The sequence below is a fragment of the Prenolepis imparis genome, unplaced genomic scaffold, assembly GCF_030444845.1.
Source record: "Prenolepis imparis isolate NDT839.2.m4 unplaced genomic scaffold, iyPreImpa1.0 SCAF_1, whole genome shotgun sequence".
Taxonomy (NCBI): domain Eukaryota; kingdom Metazoa; phylum Arthropoda; class Insecta; order Hymenoptera; family Formicidae; genus Prenolepis; species Prenolepis imparis.
The window spans coordinates 6,045,245-6,067,004 of NW_028141159.1; the positions used below are offsets into that span (position 1 = coordinate 6,045,245).

The 21,760-nt window shown below is 31.7% G+C and overlaps 1 protein-coding gene across 4 annotated transcripts in view; it reads left to right on the forward strand.

Moving 5' to 3' along the window:
* Positions 1 to 21,760, forward strand: part of Kst (spectrin beta chain, non-erythrocytic 5 kst) — a 69,082-nt gene that overhangs the window by 16,386 nt on the left and 30,936 nt on the right. For 3 of the 4 annotated variants that reach the window (XM_083051282.1, XM_083051297.1, XM_083051290.1), the window contains exons 1-3: positions 4,007 to 4,196; positions 9,464 to 9,714; positions 9,919 to 10,086. In XM_083051282.1, coding sequence (XP_082907408.1) covers positions 4,169 to 4,196; positions 9,464 to 9,714; positions 9,919 to 10,086 — 447 coding nt within the window. In that variant the 5' untranslated portion in view covers positions 4,007 to 4,168. Of the gene's footprint in view, positions 1 to 4,006; positions 4,197 to 9,463; positions 9,715 to 9,918; positions 10,087 to 21,760 lie in introns of those variants that run through there. The other variant, XM_083051307.1, reaches the window with a different exon arrangement.

The following is a 21,760-nucleotide window of genomic DNA, read 5'->3' on the forward strand; positions in this document are numbered from 1 at the left end:
ATTTATCTTCGGTCGCTACGATCTTAATCTATATAAAATATACTTCTCTCTTGTTCTCTCTCTCTTTTATGGAATGATAGAAAATAGAGACAGATTTTTTAAACTTTGTATTTTTATAATCTGAAGGCAGTTGGTGTTAAAATATCGATATATATTATAATTGATATTGATAATTATATATAAACAAATTTTTTTTAATTTTTATAAAAATTATATATAAGAATTTGTTCATATTAAGGCTTATACACAATAAATATAAAAAAATTAATATAAAATATTAAAATATATAATATAGTATAATTTAAGAAAATTATATATTATATAGGTATATTATACATAAATATAATTTTTTATGACGATTAAAAAGTATTTTTTCATATTAAGTTATAAAACAACGCAAATCTCTACATAAATAATAGTCTTACGAATCTGAATAATCAATGAAGGATATTTGAAAATAAGGAATTTGCACATCAATTATTGTGCCTGGTTCTCAATTAGCCTGTTTCATCTTCTTATGGATATTCATTCTTAGACCTTTCAACTTCGTTTTTTTTTTTTTGCATTGAAATTGACTTCATTAAAAAACAGAAATTTCTAAGATAAAATTAATTTACTTTTAGAACATTAATGAAAAAATATTGTGTTGTTTTTTTTATAATAATTAGTATTAGATAATTACTTTCATTAATTAGATAATTAATAACATTTACATCTTTTTCCTATTTTTTATTTCTCCGATCTTTCAAAGGTTGATATAAATTGTGATCGATAGAAAGTTATATAGTTTAATATACAATGTAGATAATTACAGAAGAAACTGCGCTTATTTCATAACACGTCTCATCAACGACATATACCCAATAAGATAGGATTCTATAATCGTTGTGGAATGTTCAACAAGAGATTATTTCATCGCAGAATAATATGCATATAATATAATCGCACATGTTGGAAAATTCCTCTGTGTTTCTGCGAGAGTAAGAAAAATATTTCAATTTCTTTACCATCTCACTTCCGAGAGTTGTTATACACAAGTGCAAAGTAGAGATGACTCAACAAGCTTCGTCATTTGTGAAGGAGGAGCAATACGTAATAGAGAAAATATTTCCTGCATAATTTTTGGTTTATTTCAGATACAAACGAGAAGTAAAAATAAAAATTACTTAAAAGATAATTAAATAATTACAATTCTAATTCTAACTTTATTCAACGCAAAAATCTAATTAAAAAGTGGCACGAGTGTTTATTCCTATAATGTCATAGCTCAAAAATAGGCATGTCGTCATTTGAACTTCGAAGTCGTTATTGCGTTTATTTCCTTGTATGTACACGTTGATATGAAAGTGAATCAGATATTGTACGGGTTATCAGCGTCAATAGAGATAGTCGTGAGAGACAACAATAAATAATTACTAGATGGCAAATTATTACTTTGGCAGATCAACCGATCATTGACCAATTGACATTTTTTATTTTAGTTGTTCGATAATCAAATAAAATTAGAGCATTTTAGTTACTTCTATTTTTTTATAAAAAAAAATGGTTTATTAATCACATTAACATTACTCCTTCTTTAAAAAATTATTTTATTTTATAAAATATGATTTATACTTATAAAATTAATCGTTAATTACTTTCGCGAATCTTTAATTTATGTCTTTTATTATGTACTAATTCGTGTTCTAAGTCTTTAATCAAACAAACGCGTTTCTGTTTTATAAAAATTCAGAGTGCAATTGCTTAATTACATCGTTGTACTTTAAATCATGTTCTTGAGCGATTAAATTTCTCCGTTTTCTCGAAGTAAGAAGAAGGCGACTGAATGTCACTATAAATTCTACACGGTACGTTTATCACGAAACTCGCTTCTGCTTTGGATACTCGGTTACATAGGTGCGTACGACGATATGGGAATGAATTAATGTTTGCCTTGGCTATCAGTGTCAACAGAACGGGTCGACACTTTCCAGGACGAGGGCTAAAATAATACGGCTCCGATTTCACCTGGTCCGCTAGTCTTGCACACGCATAGCTCCTCTCTCGGCTCTTTCGGTGCGTTCACCGTATTTCCGGTGCAATTCCGCGCTTCCTGCCGGCAACAACAATGCCCTTTCGAATAGTATCGGTATCATCTTCATACGTTCGATTTCTAGAGCGTTCAACTCGATCAAGTAGCCATTTCATATTAAATATAAAAATTCTTTTGAAATCTTTGATTGGAAATTCTCTCTGCAGTTAAATATTAAATTGATTATTCTCGGAGAGTTACACAATTATACTTTGTTAATTATAATTAATAAATTATGACATGAAAGTCACGCGAAGTTACAAAAAAACATAATTTTTTCAATCTTTTAATTTGTTTAATATTTATATATTAATATGCAATATTATTATTATACATACAATTTTTTACATGCAGTTTTATTTTTGTATCATCATTATTATTTTAAAGCTTTTCTTTGTTTGCCATGTCAATTTTTTAATCTCATCTAATTTAGTATAAGTATATAATATATCGATCTTTTTGCGATACGATCAATTTTTATTCGCTCGATTCATTGGCGCAGCTTTAAATTAACAGTATCTCGTTATATGCGAAGATGGCTTCTGGTCAAAAAACCGAACCCACTTTGGCGCAATCGCCGTATTTCCGGTGCGATTCCGCTCTTCCTGCCGCATTGACGGCCCCACGATTAAAGGGTCGCTCTTTAATTAACATACTATCAATGAGATTGGCGTCGTCGATTTTTCTCAGGCGATAATTTTCGATTTCTAATTATCAATTACGTAATTTAAATTTATTACTAGTTTTGCGGAAAATTCAAAGTTTGTGTCAGAAACACGAAATTGAACTTGTTCTCTTTTCTCTCTCTTTCTCACAGAATTTATTGTTATTCTTTTTTTTAGACGAAGGCACACAGAATATCACATAGCTACTAGGAAAACTTCTTGAAAAGAGATTTACTGACCTTAAATATGTATTCAGGGAAATTTAGCCAACAAAAATATGCGAGTTTATACCTTTAAGACTTTACTTAAAAAATTATATTTACCTATAGAATGCTCCAAAATCTCGACATTTAATTGAAAATATTATCGATGCCTTCACACACGAAATTAGCGATAGTATAATAAATATTTAAAAGATGCAATATGCAAAAGTTTAAATGTGCAAAAATTTTATTGCTAAATAATTGGTGATATAAAAATAAAGAAACCCTGAGAAATCGAGGGATCGAAAGAAGCGAGATTATTTGTCTAGAATTGTAATCTCTAAAAATATAATAAGATAAATACTTGATGAAGACTAGGTATCTCTTTAATCGCGCGTTATTTCACTCAGATTCCCGCTGACATTAAATATGAGAAATTATGCTTATCATCACGTACGTGTTATTTAAAAACATTCCATAAGAGGTGTCTTCTTCTAATGATATCTCCTTCTAATCATCCTCTTTAGGTAAAAGATTCGGCTTAAGTTCCACGCCAATCTTATGCAATTGCATCCTTTGCATCAACAATTATAATCTGCCCATTTAATTATATTTTATTTTTTTTATTTTATACACAAACTATATTAATCTTTTTAAATTACTGCTGCAAATTTATATTTAAATATCATTAAAATTGCATACTAATTAAGTATCACTCAGCTTAAAACTTTAAATTAATTTTACAACTTAATTTAAAAATCATAACACACTATATGTATACAAGTATAATATTACAAATTAATGTATTTTTTATAATATAATGTATTACAATTACAGTATGCATGAATAATATTTTTTACATTTATATAAAATTGATTAAATCTTGCAACAGAGAGTTTTCTCTACTTTAGTTTCTCTATTTGCTTTACTTTCTCATCGCAAATTCTAGTCCTACGCCTATGTCTTGCCACACACATATATGTGTACTTAGCTTCTGCTACATAAATAAGCCGGCCGACATAATACACATGCGATATGTGATAACAGTCCTGTCAATGGTCTTCGACTGGTAACTGAATCAGTTGGGTGTCACCATTCGTTCGTGTTTCATCTCGCGAATTTGCCCGCGTTTAATGTGTTTGTAAGGAAATTCGAGGATGAAAATCGCGCTGCCGATGGGAAAGACTAGATAAGAAGATAATTTCGTGTGCGAAGGCATTGATAATTCTATGGCGTACAAACAACATTATTATTCTGGTAAATATATGAGAATTATCACTGCTCGCTGCTCCGCAAATTCTCATCTCTCACCGTGTATATTTCTTTGTTACATAATTAGCTAATGCAATGGAATGATTCTAGCCGTTACATACCTATATACAATTAGGCTTGGATAGTGTCTAATCGCAATCTAATGCGCACACTGTTAGGATAATTTCATAATAACCGCACCTGTTTGCACCATCTTATCTCCGCAGATAAGACAAGCTGAGTGGAATTTCTGATCTGCCATTTGTCATTAACTAATTTATCAAAGAAAGTTTAAATTGTCCGACAAGATAAGTTATACATTTTGAAGTATAAACTATATTAGTTAATTCAAATAAATATCTCGAGAGATTTCACACAAATTATATTATCAAGTTTCTCTTGTTTTGCAGCAAATTCGAAAAATTTCTAAATAATGAAAAGAAATGTCTAATATGCATTTACAGTTTTATAATTATAGCAATGCAAACAGAAATGTATATAAAATAAATATTTAAAAAATTTATAAATTATGATTTATATTCCTAAATATATAAGTATATACGTAAAAAAATTAAAAAATATATTTTTCTTCAAAATATTAACAAAATAATTCAGCATCATATAATTAGGACAGAAATAAAAAAAAATCAGAAAATTTTTAATTATAATAAAATAATTAAAATAAATAAATTATATTTTTCAATATTAAAATTTGTCGAATCGGCTGATATGAATCCGTTTATGAGGAGTTAAGCAATGTAACTTCGAGATTGAGATATCGTTACTAATACACGTACGTATAGTATCTCCTTATTGTAAGTCGCATCGAAATGTACTTAATGCGAGCGACGAGAACATACATATGTATCGTCGTGCACGTCACGCTCAAGGAATTCATAGTACATGTTATAGTCACGTAATACAGTCCGACTACTCCTATTAGGAATACTCCGTATACATATCCGTCCAAGTATTCTAATTAAATCTGCCAAGATGTTACTTCTCATTAACCTTGCATTCTCTTTGTGTGTGCATACATGTCAAAGGCATAAATTCTTCGTCCCATAAATCTTCGATATTATAAATTTTTAATTTTATAAATTAGGTGCATTTTTGTCACTTTAGATCTTTGGTCTTTATGGCTCTAATATTCTTTTTGTCGTCAAAATTTTGCATGCATTTCTAATAGATCTTCGGCGATATCGTAGATTCGCTACCATCGCTATAGAAGACGCTTGGTATCATAAATATTTGACATCATTGATCTGCGATACCATAAATCGCTGATGGATCCTTACGGTTACCGGTTACGTGGCACCATAAATCATTGATATTATAGATTCTTGGTAGCACAGATATAGATCCAGGTACCGCTACTTCAACTCTTCGATAGACCGCAGACCTTTAGCGATAAATATCCTTGTTATCGTACATCCCCAGGTACCAGAAATTTTCCATTTCATTGTCAGTTCCTCGATATGTAGATCTCTCAATGATATAAATCTCTGGTATCACAACATTTTTACGTTTTGATAATATTTTTCTATATTTCATTGTCAGTTCCTCGATATGTAGATCTCTCAATGATATAAATCTCTGGTATCACAACATTTTTACGTTTTGATAATATTTTTCTATCAGAAGAACTACTTTCCCACCGAAAACGCTGATGCCAGTCGTGAGTCTCCATAAATTTTCAACTTCCATTTCGATAACCGATATCTGTCACATTCTGTTTAATATATCGATATGTGAAAGCGTCACCGTTCAAAACACGACTCATCGCAAAGATGTCGTATTTAATTTACTTTCGAAACAAGCGTTCCAGGCGCGCGCGATTCTGGGCGTGACATCACAAACCAGACATATGACATTTAAATTTTTCGCTCATATAAAAACGAATTTCGGCGATTTGTGAAAGCGTGTCCTTTAATCTGCATTCTGTGAGACACGTCCTTGATCCTTCTCTTCGTTTCTTCGCGAGGAGAGAAAGAAAGAGACGACTCGTTTTCTATTAGCGAACTTTCTAATACCTGTTTCTAGCAATTGACATCATTAATATCAATTCTCAAAGTCGCTAATTAATTCACGATTATTAATATATTAAAAGTATTGACGAATTATTCATTAATTGAGAGTAAAGACAATTTCAAAATAACTTACATAATATTGAAAAATTAATGTTTATAAAAATTATAATTACGGCAAATTAAATTTCTACAGATATTGAATAAATCCTATTTGCATAAATTTTCTGTTTTGAGTTAAATATATAATTTACAAATTTAATAATATATACATATTATTTCCGAATGCAAAGTTTATTCATACATGTAAATTCTTAGACTTCAACCTTCAACTCTCATTGCCAGTTCTGAGCTTTCATGCTACTTTAGTAGTACAGCTGGAGTTAATTAAAAGTCCAGACTCTTTCTCTCCCTTTCTGCCTTTCTTTCTTTCTTCTTATAATAGAACAAGTGTAAAAGTGAAAATAAAAAGTACATACAAGATATCATATAAAGAAAAGACAGACCGACAACTTCAAACAACGTTTGAAGCGGTCTAGCGTTAAATCGCGTGGATACGGAACTACAAGCGCGTCACGCACGTGCAAGTGCACATTAACTATCATTTTGCACGTGCAGTCGCATGCGCGCAGCTGCTATAATTGACACTTCAAAGTTGCGTGCTTTTTCCACTATATGCATCCCTTTCTTTTGCGCTTTCCATGCCGGGCCAATTTACGCTCGCGCTCACGTTCCTGCTAACGCGTCCTTTTAAAGGTCGGAAGAAAAATTTACGACAGCATCTATGTTGCGCCAAAGTGACAATAAGCGAGGACAATAATCCCGCCGAGTCACGAATGCTCGGCAAGAAACGAGCCCTGCCTTGAGCGCACAATCGTCGTTTGTGCACTTGCTCCTATTATTATCGAACTGTCGTAATATGAAATGAATTTCGCATTAGCATTCTGGGACAATTTCGGAGAAAATTAAATACGGTTCATTCTTTTTATTTCGTTATTCTTTCATCTTTACGTAAGAATGCGTTACATGTAGCGAAAACTAATTGTGTGCACTGAGAGAATTTTCTCTTAGAATTTATCTTGACAATCATGGTCAATCGTGAGACAATATGGTATGGAAAGAATTTCATGAAAATTTCTCTCATTAATATTTATCACAATAAAAATCGTAATATCTATCACAATAAAATTTAAAATACGTTTGATTAATTTTACTATGCAGTTTAGTAAAATAATCAAATATATTTTATATTTTATTGTAATAGATATTATTATTTTTATTGTGATAAATATTAATCAGGGAAATTTTCATAAAATTCTTTCCATACCATATTGTCCATGATTACCATGATTTTCAGGGTAAATTCCAAGAGAAAATTCTCTCTGTGTGTAAAAAAGAAATATCTTGTATCACTTTTTATTATTAAAGAGAAATTTATTTCATTTCGAGATGAATCCCGAAATAAATATTAATATTCTTAAGAATCACTAATTGATTTGACTCCAAGTCAAACTGGTCATCAAATAACTGTTAATTCTTTTGAAATGTTAAATTCGTTAATTTATTTTTATTAGTACTGATACCACAATATAATAGCTATTTTGTTTACAAGTATAATATTTATGAACTTCATCATCATAAAGAAGTTAATTCGCGATATGCGATGATCCTTGCCCAAATTTATCGTCTCGTCTTCTGAGAAATCATAATTTTTTTTTGCAACAAAGTCGATATTTGCGTTTCTGCGCATTTTCGATCAATTTAATTCACGTAATCCCGTAAATTCGGATTAAAAAGTGTCGCGAATATTTTTATACGCGGCTTCATTCTCGAATATTGATTTTGGCGTATACGAGTTTCGATTCTCCGCTTATCTGCCTGCTGCGTAAATACTGCTACTCGTAAAAGTTATCACGACTCGTTAATCCTTCCCGAGAAGGAGATGCCCCGTTGTTCGTTCTGTCGCACGAGAAAAGTCGACGAGTGCTTTCATCTTAAACCGTACAATGTTCACTCTTCCAGTTAAAGCAATCAATCTCTTTTATGATAGATATATCTTATCACGTTATCGCGTGAGATACTGAAAAAAAAACAATACAACCTAATACAACAAATATCTCTTTAGCCTCTTCCGCTTCTTTAATTATCTAAAGTACGGAATATTAAAAAAAAAAAACTCCGATTAAGTACAATCGTGTAATAAAAAAATGTTTTTAATCATTATTATATTTATATTTTTTCTATATTAATTTTTTTTAGAAATTTTTGTATTTTTTACGAACAATAGAAATAATTGCACACGATACATGTTTCAATCTGACGAAGTAAAATTCTATAGAGAGAGAGATAATTCGATAATTCCTTATCGGCATAACTATTCAATACGTCATAATGAATCGACAATGCAATATTGCAGCGGATAAACGCGTGTTAGAGCATTATATTTCAAAATAATAAAAGATCATAACTTACAGAAGCTATCGAGTGTCCTTATCTCTCGGTTATAATTAAACTTACTCATGCCAATGAATCAGCATCCAATATAGATATATAGTATACCCTTGTTTATTCGAATCGGAATGTGAGGATTAATGAGACGATTGTTGATATGTAATTCTCCTCACTAAAGGTCACTTGTAGAGAAACAATAAAAGTCGTAGCCTCTTTCAAAATGCAATGCAATACTATAAATATTATTTGCAATTAAAAACACACGTCGCGATTTTAATTAATAATCGATTTGTATTTCACTTTTAATCTTAATTTGCATCTCTCCGCGACGTTTTCGCATAATTTTATTACGAATGGCTAAAATTTATATTTTTTTAGGAATTTATTTAATTGAAGAAATAGGACTGATTTACAAATTTATATATAATATTTTTATTACAATTTATTTTTTGATTTTCAAAATAATTTAACTTTTACTCGATTTGTGAGAAATTTTGGCCCAAGTCTTAAAAAGTAATTACTCAGAAAATTATCCCTTACATCTTGATTTCATTATTCGTCGGCGATTAACTTCTATTTATATCTGGCGAACATGGGAACCGCTGTTTACGAAAAAAAAAAAAAAAAAAAAAAAAAATCTCAAGCACGTGCTTGCCAGAAAGGAAATACCGTCCACCCTTCGTCTGGGGGACATTTATGGTCGTGTTTCCGTCTTACGTATTCTGTGTTTACAATACGTTTAACAGGAGGACGCTAACAGAACTAGTTTTAAAAAGCGGATGTTTTTTGTTTCAGGGGCGCAGTATGTGCCCGGCGCCGGGTCCAGCGCCGCACCCCAAGAAAGGACCCGTAGTCTCGAATACGCCTCCGCATATCCGCCACCTAGAGTTGACAAATACAGGGGCGGTGCGCAGATACAGAAGAGAATGACTCAAAGGGAGGACGTTCTCAAGTTCGAGCAGGGCCGCATCAAGGCCCTGCAGGAGGAACGTCTTCATATTCAGAAGAAGACGTTCACAAAATGGATCAACTCGTTTTTGTTAAAAGTAAAAACTCTCTTTCTTTAAATTTTCTATTTTTTAAATATAAAAAATATATATATATAAATAGCATTATATTAAAATATTTCGCGGTATTAATTAGTCGTGTCGTACACGAGAAGTAATTTTCGATGAATAATAATTTTCCATTATTATGGTCTTACCGAATTATTATATAAAATTATCAGAATTTGAAATTGATTTTTCCAGGCGCGCATGGAGGTGGACGATTTGTTTACCGATTTAGGTGACGGCAAGAAATTACTCAAACTATTAGAGATCATCTCTGGGGAGCGATTGGCCAAACCCAATAATGGGCGCATGCGAGTTCACAAAATCGAGAACGTGAACAAGTCCTTGGCGTTTCTCCATACCAAGGTAATGTGTATTCCTGAGAGCATGGCTTGCCTCTTTTTTCTCTCTCTTTCTCTTTCTTTCTCTCTTTCCGTCTTTTCGGGTCTCGAGTGTATGTTTCTTCGAACGTTGCTCTCACTCTCGAAAACCTCTCGAGAGCGAAAGATCAACCACAGTCCAGCGCGATTGCATGTGTTGGGCGCACGAACAACTTTGTTCGCCGGGGAATAAATAAAGGCCCAAGGCGAAAAAGCTCCCAAGAACGAATTCGAGTGCCGGATAAATTAGCGGGGCAATAAGCAGGCCCGTTAAATCCCGCTCGTAACTTTTCCGCCGGACTGTAGATCGTCGTGACAGTGTACATTTCGATGCAAATGTGTTAAATATATTGTCCCAGTCTTAAATTTTTGCTAACAACGAGTCTAGATACAATTTAAGTATCTGCGGACTCGAATACTGAATAATCGATCGATATATTGCAATATTAGGTATTAATATCCGATTGGTCACAGTATAAATATATTTGGCGTTAATGTCAAAATGACCGCATATATATATATATATATATATATATATATATATAATTATCCATAATTACCATAATTATCAATATATAAAATATTATTTGGATAATTAATCTAAGACTCTAGACGATTGAGAAATATGACGTGCGGTGTGTCGCTTCCGATAATACGGGAATCGGGATCGCCACAAGATTTTTATTGATTTCTTTAGATTCGATGGATCTGACGGAAATGCATCACCGGACTGATCGATGATGTCTCTGTCCGTGCAGACTACACGTTTTACTGCTCGAAATTTACCGTTTCTTTCTCGTATTCGATTTCATTCGGTTCCTCTCGGCATATATACGCCACACGTAATGGAACTTGGTATAAGCCACCAAGTATAGAGGCCATTCATGAGAAATTTACACTTGATGGGTTTCGTCGGGCTCATTGCGACGCGCCACTGGTTCCCGCAGTGAATTCGCTCGAAGAGAAATATATCGCGGAATACGCAAAATACCGAAAGTCGCACGAGATGGTATCTGTTTTATAAAAGCAACTTCATAAAATTTGAATTATTTGTATATTTTATAGCGAGATAAGGTGAGGTCGAGCGCGCGATAACGCTCCCAATAGCCTTAATGAATAATAATTATTTTTGAGAGCCTCGTTAGTTGTCTAATTTAGGTAATTCAGGTAAGATCTACAGATGCTATTGATACAGAATTCACCGGAACAGATTGCGCGATATTAGTTCTCAATTAAGATCATGATCTTGCCATATACAAAGTATTTTACAATTACAGATTTTACAGAGTATTAAAATAAAAATTAAAAAATAATTAACTTGCAGCTTTAAATATTTTTATAATAAAATAGCGAGCGAAAAAAATGCAACATTTTTATGATACTAATTTTTCAAAAATTATTCGCGAACTGATAAATATAAAAATTAATTGAATATAAATAAAACAATAGAGTTTTATGTCATTTTCATAAGAATATAACAATTCTGAGAATTCAATGGCAACATGTGATATATGTATAGCCTCAAGATGTTACCACTTGCAGTAACATCTTTCAATGGCGAAATGATCGTGATGCTCGATCGTATACTTTTTACTGAACAAGTGTTTTATCGATATTATGGTATGAAATGGACGTAAACGTTAGGCATCATTATTGAAGTCTTACGTTAAATTGTTGAGAGTACAGTAATCGTATGCCGATTGCATGCGATGAAAAAAAAAACTCGTTTTTCGACATATTTTAACATATATTCATCGACTATAAGAAACTGACTATATCATTGTTTGCTTACAAAAAAATTTTCGTTTTTTTAAGTACTTTCAAAATGCCTCATGAAGATAATTAGATAACTTTAAAGTTATATATTTTATAATTTATTTCTTTTATTAAAAAAAATTTTTTTATTTATTATTTAATATTAATGTGTCTTAAATTTATTATATGTGTATATATGTGTGTGTATCTAATTATCATAAATTTTCTCCTAAATTATAAAATAAAAAAATAATTTAACTACTCACATTACACAATAGCGGAATTGACGGTTTTGTAATCCGTAAAATACAAATATATCTAAATTGAATGAAAAACGCTCTGTCCAAGATTATTAGTATTTCAAAAAATAATTATTAGACGAAATTGAATTTTTTATTAATTCTTTTTTAATAAAAAAAACTGCATAATTTATGAGAAAGAATTTTTTCTTATGTATGAAGTTTCATAAAATATAACAAATAAAAGCTTATAAAAATAATTTGAATAATTGTAAATCCAATGTTCAAATATTTTACATGTATCTTTACAAGTATTTTGAAATAAAATGTTAGATTACGCGATAATTTTTAAAATAGACTATTACTGCAGATAAAGGGGCAATTTTACAAGTAAAAATATAAGAAATTAAATAAGTTATATATGTATAAACTTATCTTACAATTGTTCCGCCATCACCCGATGCCTTTCTGAGCCTCCTTCTTCTCTCTTGTTTATCCTTCATTGCTGTGTTATATGGCACTCGTTCGTAAAAATATAGTTAATTATGACGCGCGCACTAATCAACAGAATACAAGGATCGACGCTTTGTACAACGTACAATATTCTCAATCATACTTTATTGTATCATGATGGAAAAATAAGCCTCGATCAAAAATACAATTTGCTTAACATTCAAAAATCAACGCAGCCAAATTTATGCGCCATTCGCTACAGCTATTTTTGTTGTTAACGGAAAGTATATGTATATTTGTATCTTAGGATATTTTTATTATTTCACATTATAAAGTAAATAGATAAATATGCAAATTAAAATTAAAAATAAATATCAGCAGACTATATAGTATTCGAAAATATAGTTACATTTGCCGAATACTATTTGCCGAATAAAATTTCGATCGCACGAATCTTACAAAATTCGCCGTTTGACAACGATGTATAAATGTTGAGAATTTATGTGATATTAGTAATGACTGTACTTATTAATGAAATGTATTGCATCGATCCGTCCAATGTTTTGTTTACGATCGAAAAAACACAATAAAAAATAAAATAATATCGGCTTTATCTCGATTGCGTGAAATTACACGAATCGAATATGGACTAGTATAAATCGCCAGAAATTATATAATTGAAGTTCAAAATATAGCAAGTTTGATACATTTACTACACATAAATCTGGGGAAAAATATAACGTATTAAACAGTCAATATATACGTCTTTTCGTTATTTGGATCAAATAGCCATATGCGTATGCGATAATTGATTAATTGCCGCTTATCATGGAAATTGATCAATTACGCGAACCGATAATCCTTAATTGAAATAATCGCAGGGAATGTGTGTGATCGCATTTCGAAAGATAATGTGACGATACGACAGAGAGCGAACTGCGTTGCTGCCTGCCTGCTCACTCGAGTGTCGCCGCGCGAATGACATCAGGGCCGTGGTATGTAAACACTCTATGCTGCTCACAGCAACACATCGTGTACCGTGTGACGATTAATTTGTTACAATCACGAAATATTTAACGTGTTATAATATAAAAGCATGCGAAATATTCTGTTGCTTGAATTGCAAATTTATTATTGATAAATGGTTGCTGTCACTGCTTTTTTACGTTACTTTAATCACTCGATATTCTGCGACTCGTATATTATTGCGTATTCTCAATCCGAAAATGATTGGCACATTATCATCTAAATTGGCGAGATAATATTATTTTTAAGTATTATAGAAATCTAAATATGATGGGAATTATAAGTTATTATTTCATTGCGATAATTATCTCTTTAATGCTTTGATTTAAATATATTTTCGTCTCACACGTGTTCAATTTCTCGCTGATTTAGATAACGTGCCGATTTTCAGACTAGCAACATGCAGTAATATACGAATCGCATATACAGGATCAAATGATTGAAGTAACAAAAAGTTGTGATACATTAACTGTTTATTAATAATGAATTTAACATTTCAGAAACAGAATATTTCGTATTCTTTTATTTTATAATAAATTAAATTTTTCTTAATAGTAATGAATTTTCAATATTACACGGTACATAGTGATGTAGTGAGGGTATAAGGTTCATTTTTTGGCATAGCGAGCTTATTTATTACCTGGCCTTGTTATCATTCCAAGCTCGACTGAGCAGGTAGCCTGTTTTCTTCGAGAGAAAGAAACATTATCATATCATAAATGTTTTCTATCATTATTATAAATATACAATAGTTTGTAAAATTAATTAATTCCCACGATAAATGACTCATGAAAATATCGCGGCAACAGCTATTTGAGATCCAAGTAATAAAAATATAATATATCGACTGTTTATTAATAATAAATTTCGCGAAATTTATGTGTAAGAAATGTAATCTTAAAAATCTATACTTGCGATATTTTTGATTATATATTTTCTAGCAATTTATTTTACATCTACCTTCGACTCGCCTAATATCGCGATATCAAGTAAAACCGATGTTATTTTCGTGTTTCTCGGTGTCGCTCGATTTCGATGTCGTAATATTTTTATTTAGTAAATATAATAGTTATATTAATCTTGTATATTTTAATAATTATCAATAGCATATCACATAAATTCATTTGTGCATCGTTATCAAAAAACACATTTTGCGAGAGTTAAACGATCGAAATCAGTTCTTCGAGTAGTACGTAATTATATTTTTAAATATTGTAATCTATAGATACTTATTTTTTTTTAACTTGTTTATTTATTCACTCATATTATAATGTAAAATTATAAAATGGCTTCACGATGCAAGCATATATTATTCGTTAGCTATAGAGATAGCATTGTCGGAACGAGTGGCACATAAATTTGATAGCATAATGATGAAATGTTGAGCAAGTCGTAGATTTTGCATTTATTTTCTTGTCATAATATAATAACGTATCGCGTGTGATTATAAGTACACGTGCAAAATATTGCGCTATCATTGTATTCTGTTGATTAATGCACGATCAATCGTAAACTATATTTTCGCGGGTATCATATGAATGCCATGAAGAAGCAATGAAGAATAAATAAGAGAGGAGAAAGAAGCCTGAACAAGCATTGGGTGACAGCGGGAGAAATCGTAGGCTGAACAATTTATTAACTTACTTAATTTATTCTTTATTACTTGTAAAATTAAAAATTGCTCGTTTATCTTTGCAATAGTGGTACATTTTCAATTATTGTATAATATAATGCATATATAAAAAATATATTCCAAAATTTATTTTTAAAATTATATTTATAATAAAATATTTATATAATATAAGTATAAATATATATGAATATTTTTATATAGATACATGTGAAATATTTCGATATCATATGTTTAAGATTTATAATTATTTATATAAAATATAAATTTTTGTTATATTTTATAAAATTATATATCTATTTTTTTTTAATTATATAATCTTTTTTATTAAATATTATTTAAAAAGCGAATGTAATTTTTTGAAATACTAATTTTGGACGCTGCTTTCTATTTAATTTGGGTATACATTTGTATTTTACAGATTTACATTGATCAACTCTACTATTGCGTATCATATCGGTAAGTTGGAGATTATTTTCTCTACTTTATAATTTAAATATCCTAGAGGAAGATTTTTAAAAAATTTTTATATAGGCTTATTCTTTACTAAATTTTTCCATCGATTATAAGATTACAGTTGAAAAGATCTCTGTCTCTCGTCGCGCGAATTATTTGCACGAACTATTCGGATAACTTTGATAGGCGGAATGCGACTGCATCTATGTGAGCAGTAATCCATAGCTTTTGCTAAATAATGCATGACGTCGTTTACCGCCGTGTCTTAACATCGAAGACCATCATGGGAAGACGGGACAGTGCGCGTTTTTGCGGTGCAATTTTTTGCGACTCCAATCGGCAACGGTACATCGCCTGCTTGCCAAAGACGATTTTCATCAGTTTCTCGTTTCCCTTTTTTAAAGAATGCCGGAAAAGTCGCGTTTGGATAAAAGTATGGGGAATTCTATCTTAAAAATCTTAAGACACATATGCACATATATACATAAAAGTCACACACTTCTTTATTTGTCTAAGCAGCAAAACCTGGAGTTTTAATTATAGGTTTTACATCGCCTAATTATAACGAAAACAAGTCGCTAATGATTTAGTAATGAGTTTTTCTATGTAATGCTTTGCGCGAATATCTCACATATCGTTTTTTTTTTTCAAGAAGTACAGATGATTCTGTACAGCTAAATTATAACGAAATTAATCTAAATGATAGAATTTAATATAAAAAATAATTATAATATTCTGTGGTTTAAGGCTCCTGGGTGCTCACCGCGGCCATATTGGATTGTGACGTCAGAGGCGAGAAAGCACACGCTGAAAATTCTTAGATGCCATTTTTTAATGAAAAGATATTTCGATTAAACAGCACTTCAGATGGCTTTATCACACTCTTAAAAAACCCCGAAAACTATCCTTTTCCCTTTATAATCAATCAACATCTGTAAAATGATCGAGATATCAGACTTTGACATGCGGAATGACTGCGCATGTGCAAAGACCAGACGGACTGGGCTTCATAATATTATATTTTACAGCTGTTGATTGATTATAAAGGAGAAAGGATAGTTTTCGGGGTTTTTTAAGAGTGTGCTAAAGCCATCTGAAGTGCTGTTTCATCGAAATATTTTTTTATTTCGAAATGGCATCTAAGAAATTTTAGCGTGTGTTTTCTCGCCTCTGACGTCACGATTTCGACATGGTCGGAAAGGAGCCAGGAGCCTTAAGATTATTTCTCACATTGAAAAAGCATTTCAATCAAAATGATTAAATCTTTAATAAGGAATTTATAAAAATAAAGCCTGTGGTTAAAAATTAAATCAAAAATATTAGTCTCTGATTATTTATTTAAATCTTTAAAGTTTGATTCGTCAAAACACTTAATTATCAGTGAAATAAAATTATCAATAAAATTCAAGAATTCGAGGTCGAAAAGCAAGCATTATTCTTCTCGATTTCTCCTCCGCGAAAGGAAAGGCGCTTACGAAAGGTATTAGAGGCAAAAGGATTAAAGGCCACACCCCGAGCATATGTCAAATTTGATTCATGCATACGAGCAGCGCACAAATTGAATCAAGGTATTATCGCGCGGCTGTCTTTACGGTGACGATCTCACCTCCCACCTCGGGTCCCGAAAAAGGACACGAGTTATTTCTGGAGGATGATATGACTATAGCTGCCCGTTACGAGCAAACATTCCGCGAGCGAACGTGTGTCAATAGCGTGAATCCTTCTTCGCTTTCGCCTAAGGATGCTTTGATATAGTGGCAATATATATTTTGCTTTCGATATTAAATTTAAAAGCAACCTCAAGCGAAAGAGAGGTTTAAAATAATGGGTAAAACGAATTCAAAAGTGAAAACTGTCTTGAAAATGAATTTATTTAGAATATATTTATTTAGTATATCAATATCGAAATATAGTAAAAGTTTATTGATAGCCCATTAAATTTAAACACTCTGACTCTCACTCTTTTCTTACAGTACGCGCGCGTGTAGAAAGTCGAAGAGATTTTCGCGGCGCGACGAAATGATGAAACGCGCGTGTTCTCGTGCGTGAAAAGTTACCTACGAGGAAAAGTCACGATCCGGCACGAGTTTCTTCCTGGCATTCGCACGTTTCGTAATAACGATACCGGTCGGTAGGCGAAGGTAACTTAATGGTTTAAATAATGAGCTCTCGTTACTGCAGAATTATCTACATGTCGTAATATCTACATGAATTTTCCTTTGAATGAACCTCTGCGAGAATTACTTAATTCACATTATATACTGAAGATATATGTACTAAGAGAGATAGATAAGATTATATACTAAAATCAATAATATCTTTTATAAATAAATAAAATTCTCGAGATTTTCATTAGAAAGATAGCAATAGAGATGCACAATTTCACAAGTGAGTTTGATAAAAATGCTGCATCCGCTGTAAACTTTGAGGGATTCCAAAGAGATAAAACTTCAAAAATTTATTTCTTAAGTTCTTTTCTATTATGCTTTTTTAATATTTTTCTAAATATATTTTACGAGACAACAATCAAATATATATTAAGATGGTTATTGTGTCATACAATATTACATAAATAAAAAATTATCAGAGGAATGTTCGATCAAAATATCTGGACGTATGATATATCACTTGTCATTATCGTATAAGGAAACAAAAATGACTCGAAAGAGCACTAAGAAGATGAGCTTTGAAAAAACGGCAACGCGACTCTCTTATCTCGCCCAAGGGCTCTTCCCAGGCAAAAATGCAACCCTGAAGTAATTAGGAAGCTATCCGTTTGGCGTTCTGAGAAAAGGACGATCCTTCTCGAGTGGCCAACTCACATTACACGCAGACAGAAAATCTTTGAGGAAGAGAAGATGAAACAAAAGGCTGTAAGAAGAAGGGAAAAAAAGCAAATCGGACAACTCTTCGATTTTTTTCTGTTTCTTTTCGGCCAATTTTCGACTACTCATAAATCGGGAGACAAGAAGACGCGAGAAAGACATGAGCTCGATAAGAGAGCTCGAGGAGAAAGAAGAAGACAAGAGCGCAAGGTGGTCGATGGAAGACGAAGGAAAAGGAAGGATGAGAGGTGGAGGTCAGCGACCGGCAGGCAAAACTTGCTAGACCGTCGCGAGGCTTTGCAGATGTGAAGTGAAACCAGACAGCACCATCATAGACAGAAGAGAATACAAAAGAACCAAGTACAAAACATATATCTATTTTGACGAAAGATACGAAAAATACGAAATCCGAGAGAAAGAAGCGAAGCCGGTGATTGTTGATCTCGTTAGAAGTAGATCGCGATTTTGAATATCCTTTCATGATTCATTCTCTGACATTTTATTGCTTTCTCTTATACCTTTACGAAAATAATCGTATCTGATTATGGTTTTTTAAATGTATTTTCTTTCCCTCTGTGTTTTCTCTATATTCTATTTTCTATTATATTTTTATTAATATTCATAGATATTCATGGCAGATTATATTCTCAATCTGAGAATCTAATTTGCGGTGGCTCTCCGTTGCCTGATTTAAGATTTAGACACGTTGCCGTAGACCGCAATTTCCTGCTGCCCCTCAGGCTTCATTCTTCCAACGCTATTCTCTCTCCGTTCTGTTGTATTCTCATACTTACGTGCAGATCTGTGCTGAGCTTTGCGTGTTAGACAATGGCGTTTAGAACTGTTTTGAGCTCGACCTCGTCTGAGCTAACGTCCGTTACGTCTTCACCTTGGCGAAACGTCTCCATCGCGGTTGAAACCTGATGGTCAAAGATGAATACAAAATTGGAAAGAAGGAATGATTTTATTGAGGCGGATATCAAATTGCCAATATAACAAATATTGATTTATCGCATAAATCTCTTGTCGTTTTCCCAATGCAAACATATAAAAACATATATATAATATTTATTCTTCTGACAATATATATTAAAGAAGAAATTCGCAGCTTTTAATTCTTCTTTTCTCATTTATTTTAATCTCATTGACACTATCGTCAAATATATTAATTGATCAGCAACAACGTATTATATTTTATCGCTAAAAATTTTATTTTTCTTGCGTAATTTTTGTACAGACCACATCATGATTTTTATCACAATGATAATAATTATTCGGGATGTAAATAATTACGGCCGATCCATCAGTCGATATATTGATGCAATAAATCCAATTGTGTAATCATCTAAAAGAAAATATCTCCGGTCGCATAAATTAAAGCATTATCTTTCAGCGAAAAATTCGGTGAAGAAACGCAAAGTATAATATTTAAAAATCGAGATATTCAATCTGATCGTTGTGTGTTAAATAAGCATTTGGCAGAATCAACTTCATTTGAAGAATCATCGCTAAATTCTGATCATGATGAATATATTATTATGAAGAATATATACACATTAATAATGACACGTAATCGATCGTATAAGAAATTGTGAGAGGAAGCCTTGATTAATTATTACACGTATCAACCAGTCATTTATAATGTCAAGTGCATCCTGTATAATCTGTTATTAATGCTAATACGGTTATCTATTTTTTTCGAAAATCTAAATAATTGCTTTACAAAATTTTTTGCCTTGAAGATGATATCTATATATAAATAACTAATTTATTTCACTTTGTCAAAAATAAGAATATTAAATCTATTACGATATGATATAGCAGAATCTGCATCTTATGTTAGCTGGAAAGGATTGAATTAAGCAAGTCACTGATAGCGCGAACATTGCATAAAGTAGAGGCGAAAGTACAGCAAACGGGTTTGGAAAATTATTTCAATAGGAAATTAATATGACATGTGAAACTGATACGAGCCTGACATATCAATGAAAAAGTGGATATTGCTGTATATTGATAACTCAAAGCTACTCTTCCCTCGCGACACTAAGAGAAAAGTTGTTTGCCTGATTTAACGCTTTATCGAACAATATGTACACGTACTTAATAATCCGTAGATAACGTTATCTACATATAAAACGCGGCAGTCCGAGCCAATCCGAGAAGTGTAAAGATTAATATAGAGCCAACCGTGATCATAATTCCAACTTTTCAAACAAATAATGAGGTCCAAAAAACAAACGTTTAGAAGTCTTGATTAATTTAAAAATTGTTTATAAATATTACATTTTTTACTAATATTATTACAATTAAAAAAGTTAAATAATTTAACTTAATTATTGAAGAACTTTATTAAATTTAGAATTAATTTATTCCTTCCATAAATGGATGGCTTTTTTAAAAATCATTATTGCACTGATTTCTCAATTTTATATAATTATTTTTATAATGTTTCTTTTCGTCAGAAAAATCTGCTTCAAGAAAGCAGAATCAAGGATCGCGATTATGTAACACATTCTCAACTTTCGTTTTTCCGGACAATCCTTTAGTCCACGCGAATGAAGAGAACAGATGGAGGCTTTAATGCGAGGCAATTGCATAGTGGAGAACGGAGCAATCGGCAGTCAATTATCGCAAATGCATATTACCGCCGATCGGCGAGTCATGCATCTCTGAAAAAAATTCGATAGCTAAGCTTTCTGCCCTTTCATCTGGCATCATTGCGCGTTAGAATCAGCCTCGTCCTTACGTATCACATATACACGTGTAGAGTTCCCACAGGACCGAATCACGCAAATTAAAAGAGCGCCGCTCCAAAGTACCATCCGAAAGCTATGATTATGTTAATCCCTCATGATGCACCGCGTGACTATATGTACGATAGACCTTTAATCTCCATTTACACGTTTTGATCACAATTATCAAGTACAAATGGGAGACACCGAATTTATGAAAATGATGAAAAATTTCGAAATAAAAGAAAGCAATATAAATTCCGGCGCATATCTTTCTATAGTTATATTTTTTAGCCTGTTGAAATTTAAACTTGTAGTTATATTTACATTCTGAATATAGTCGCGTGATGTATGATTTATTGATTTCCAAATATTATTGATAATGACGATTCATAAAGAAGGAAACGATAAATCGTGTGAAATCGCTTTTATCTTCTTGCATAAAACTTTGATGAAAGTATTAAAACATGGAGTAGAAACGTGTGATTATTATATTTTTCTGAAATGATGCATACAATATTGCCATATTATGCTAACAAATATT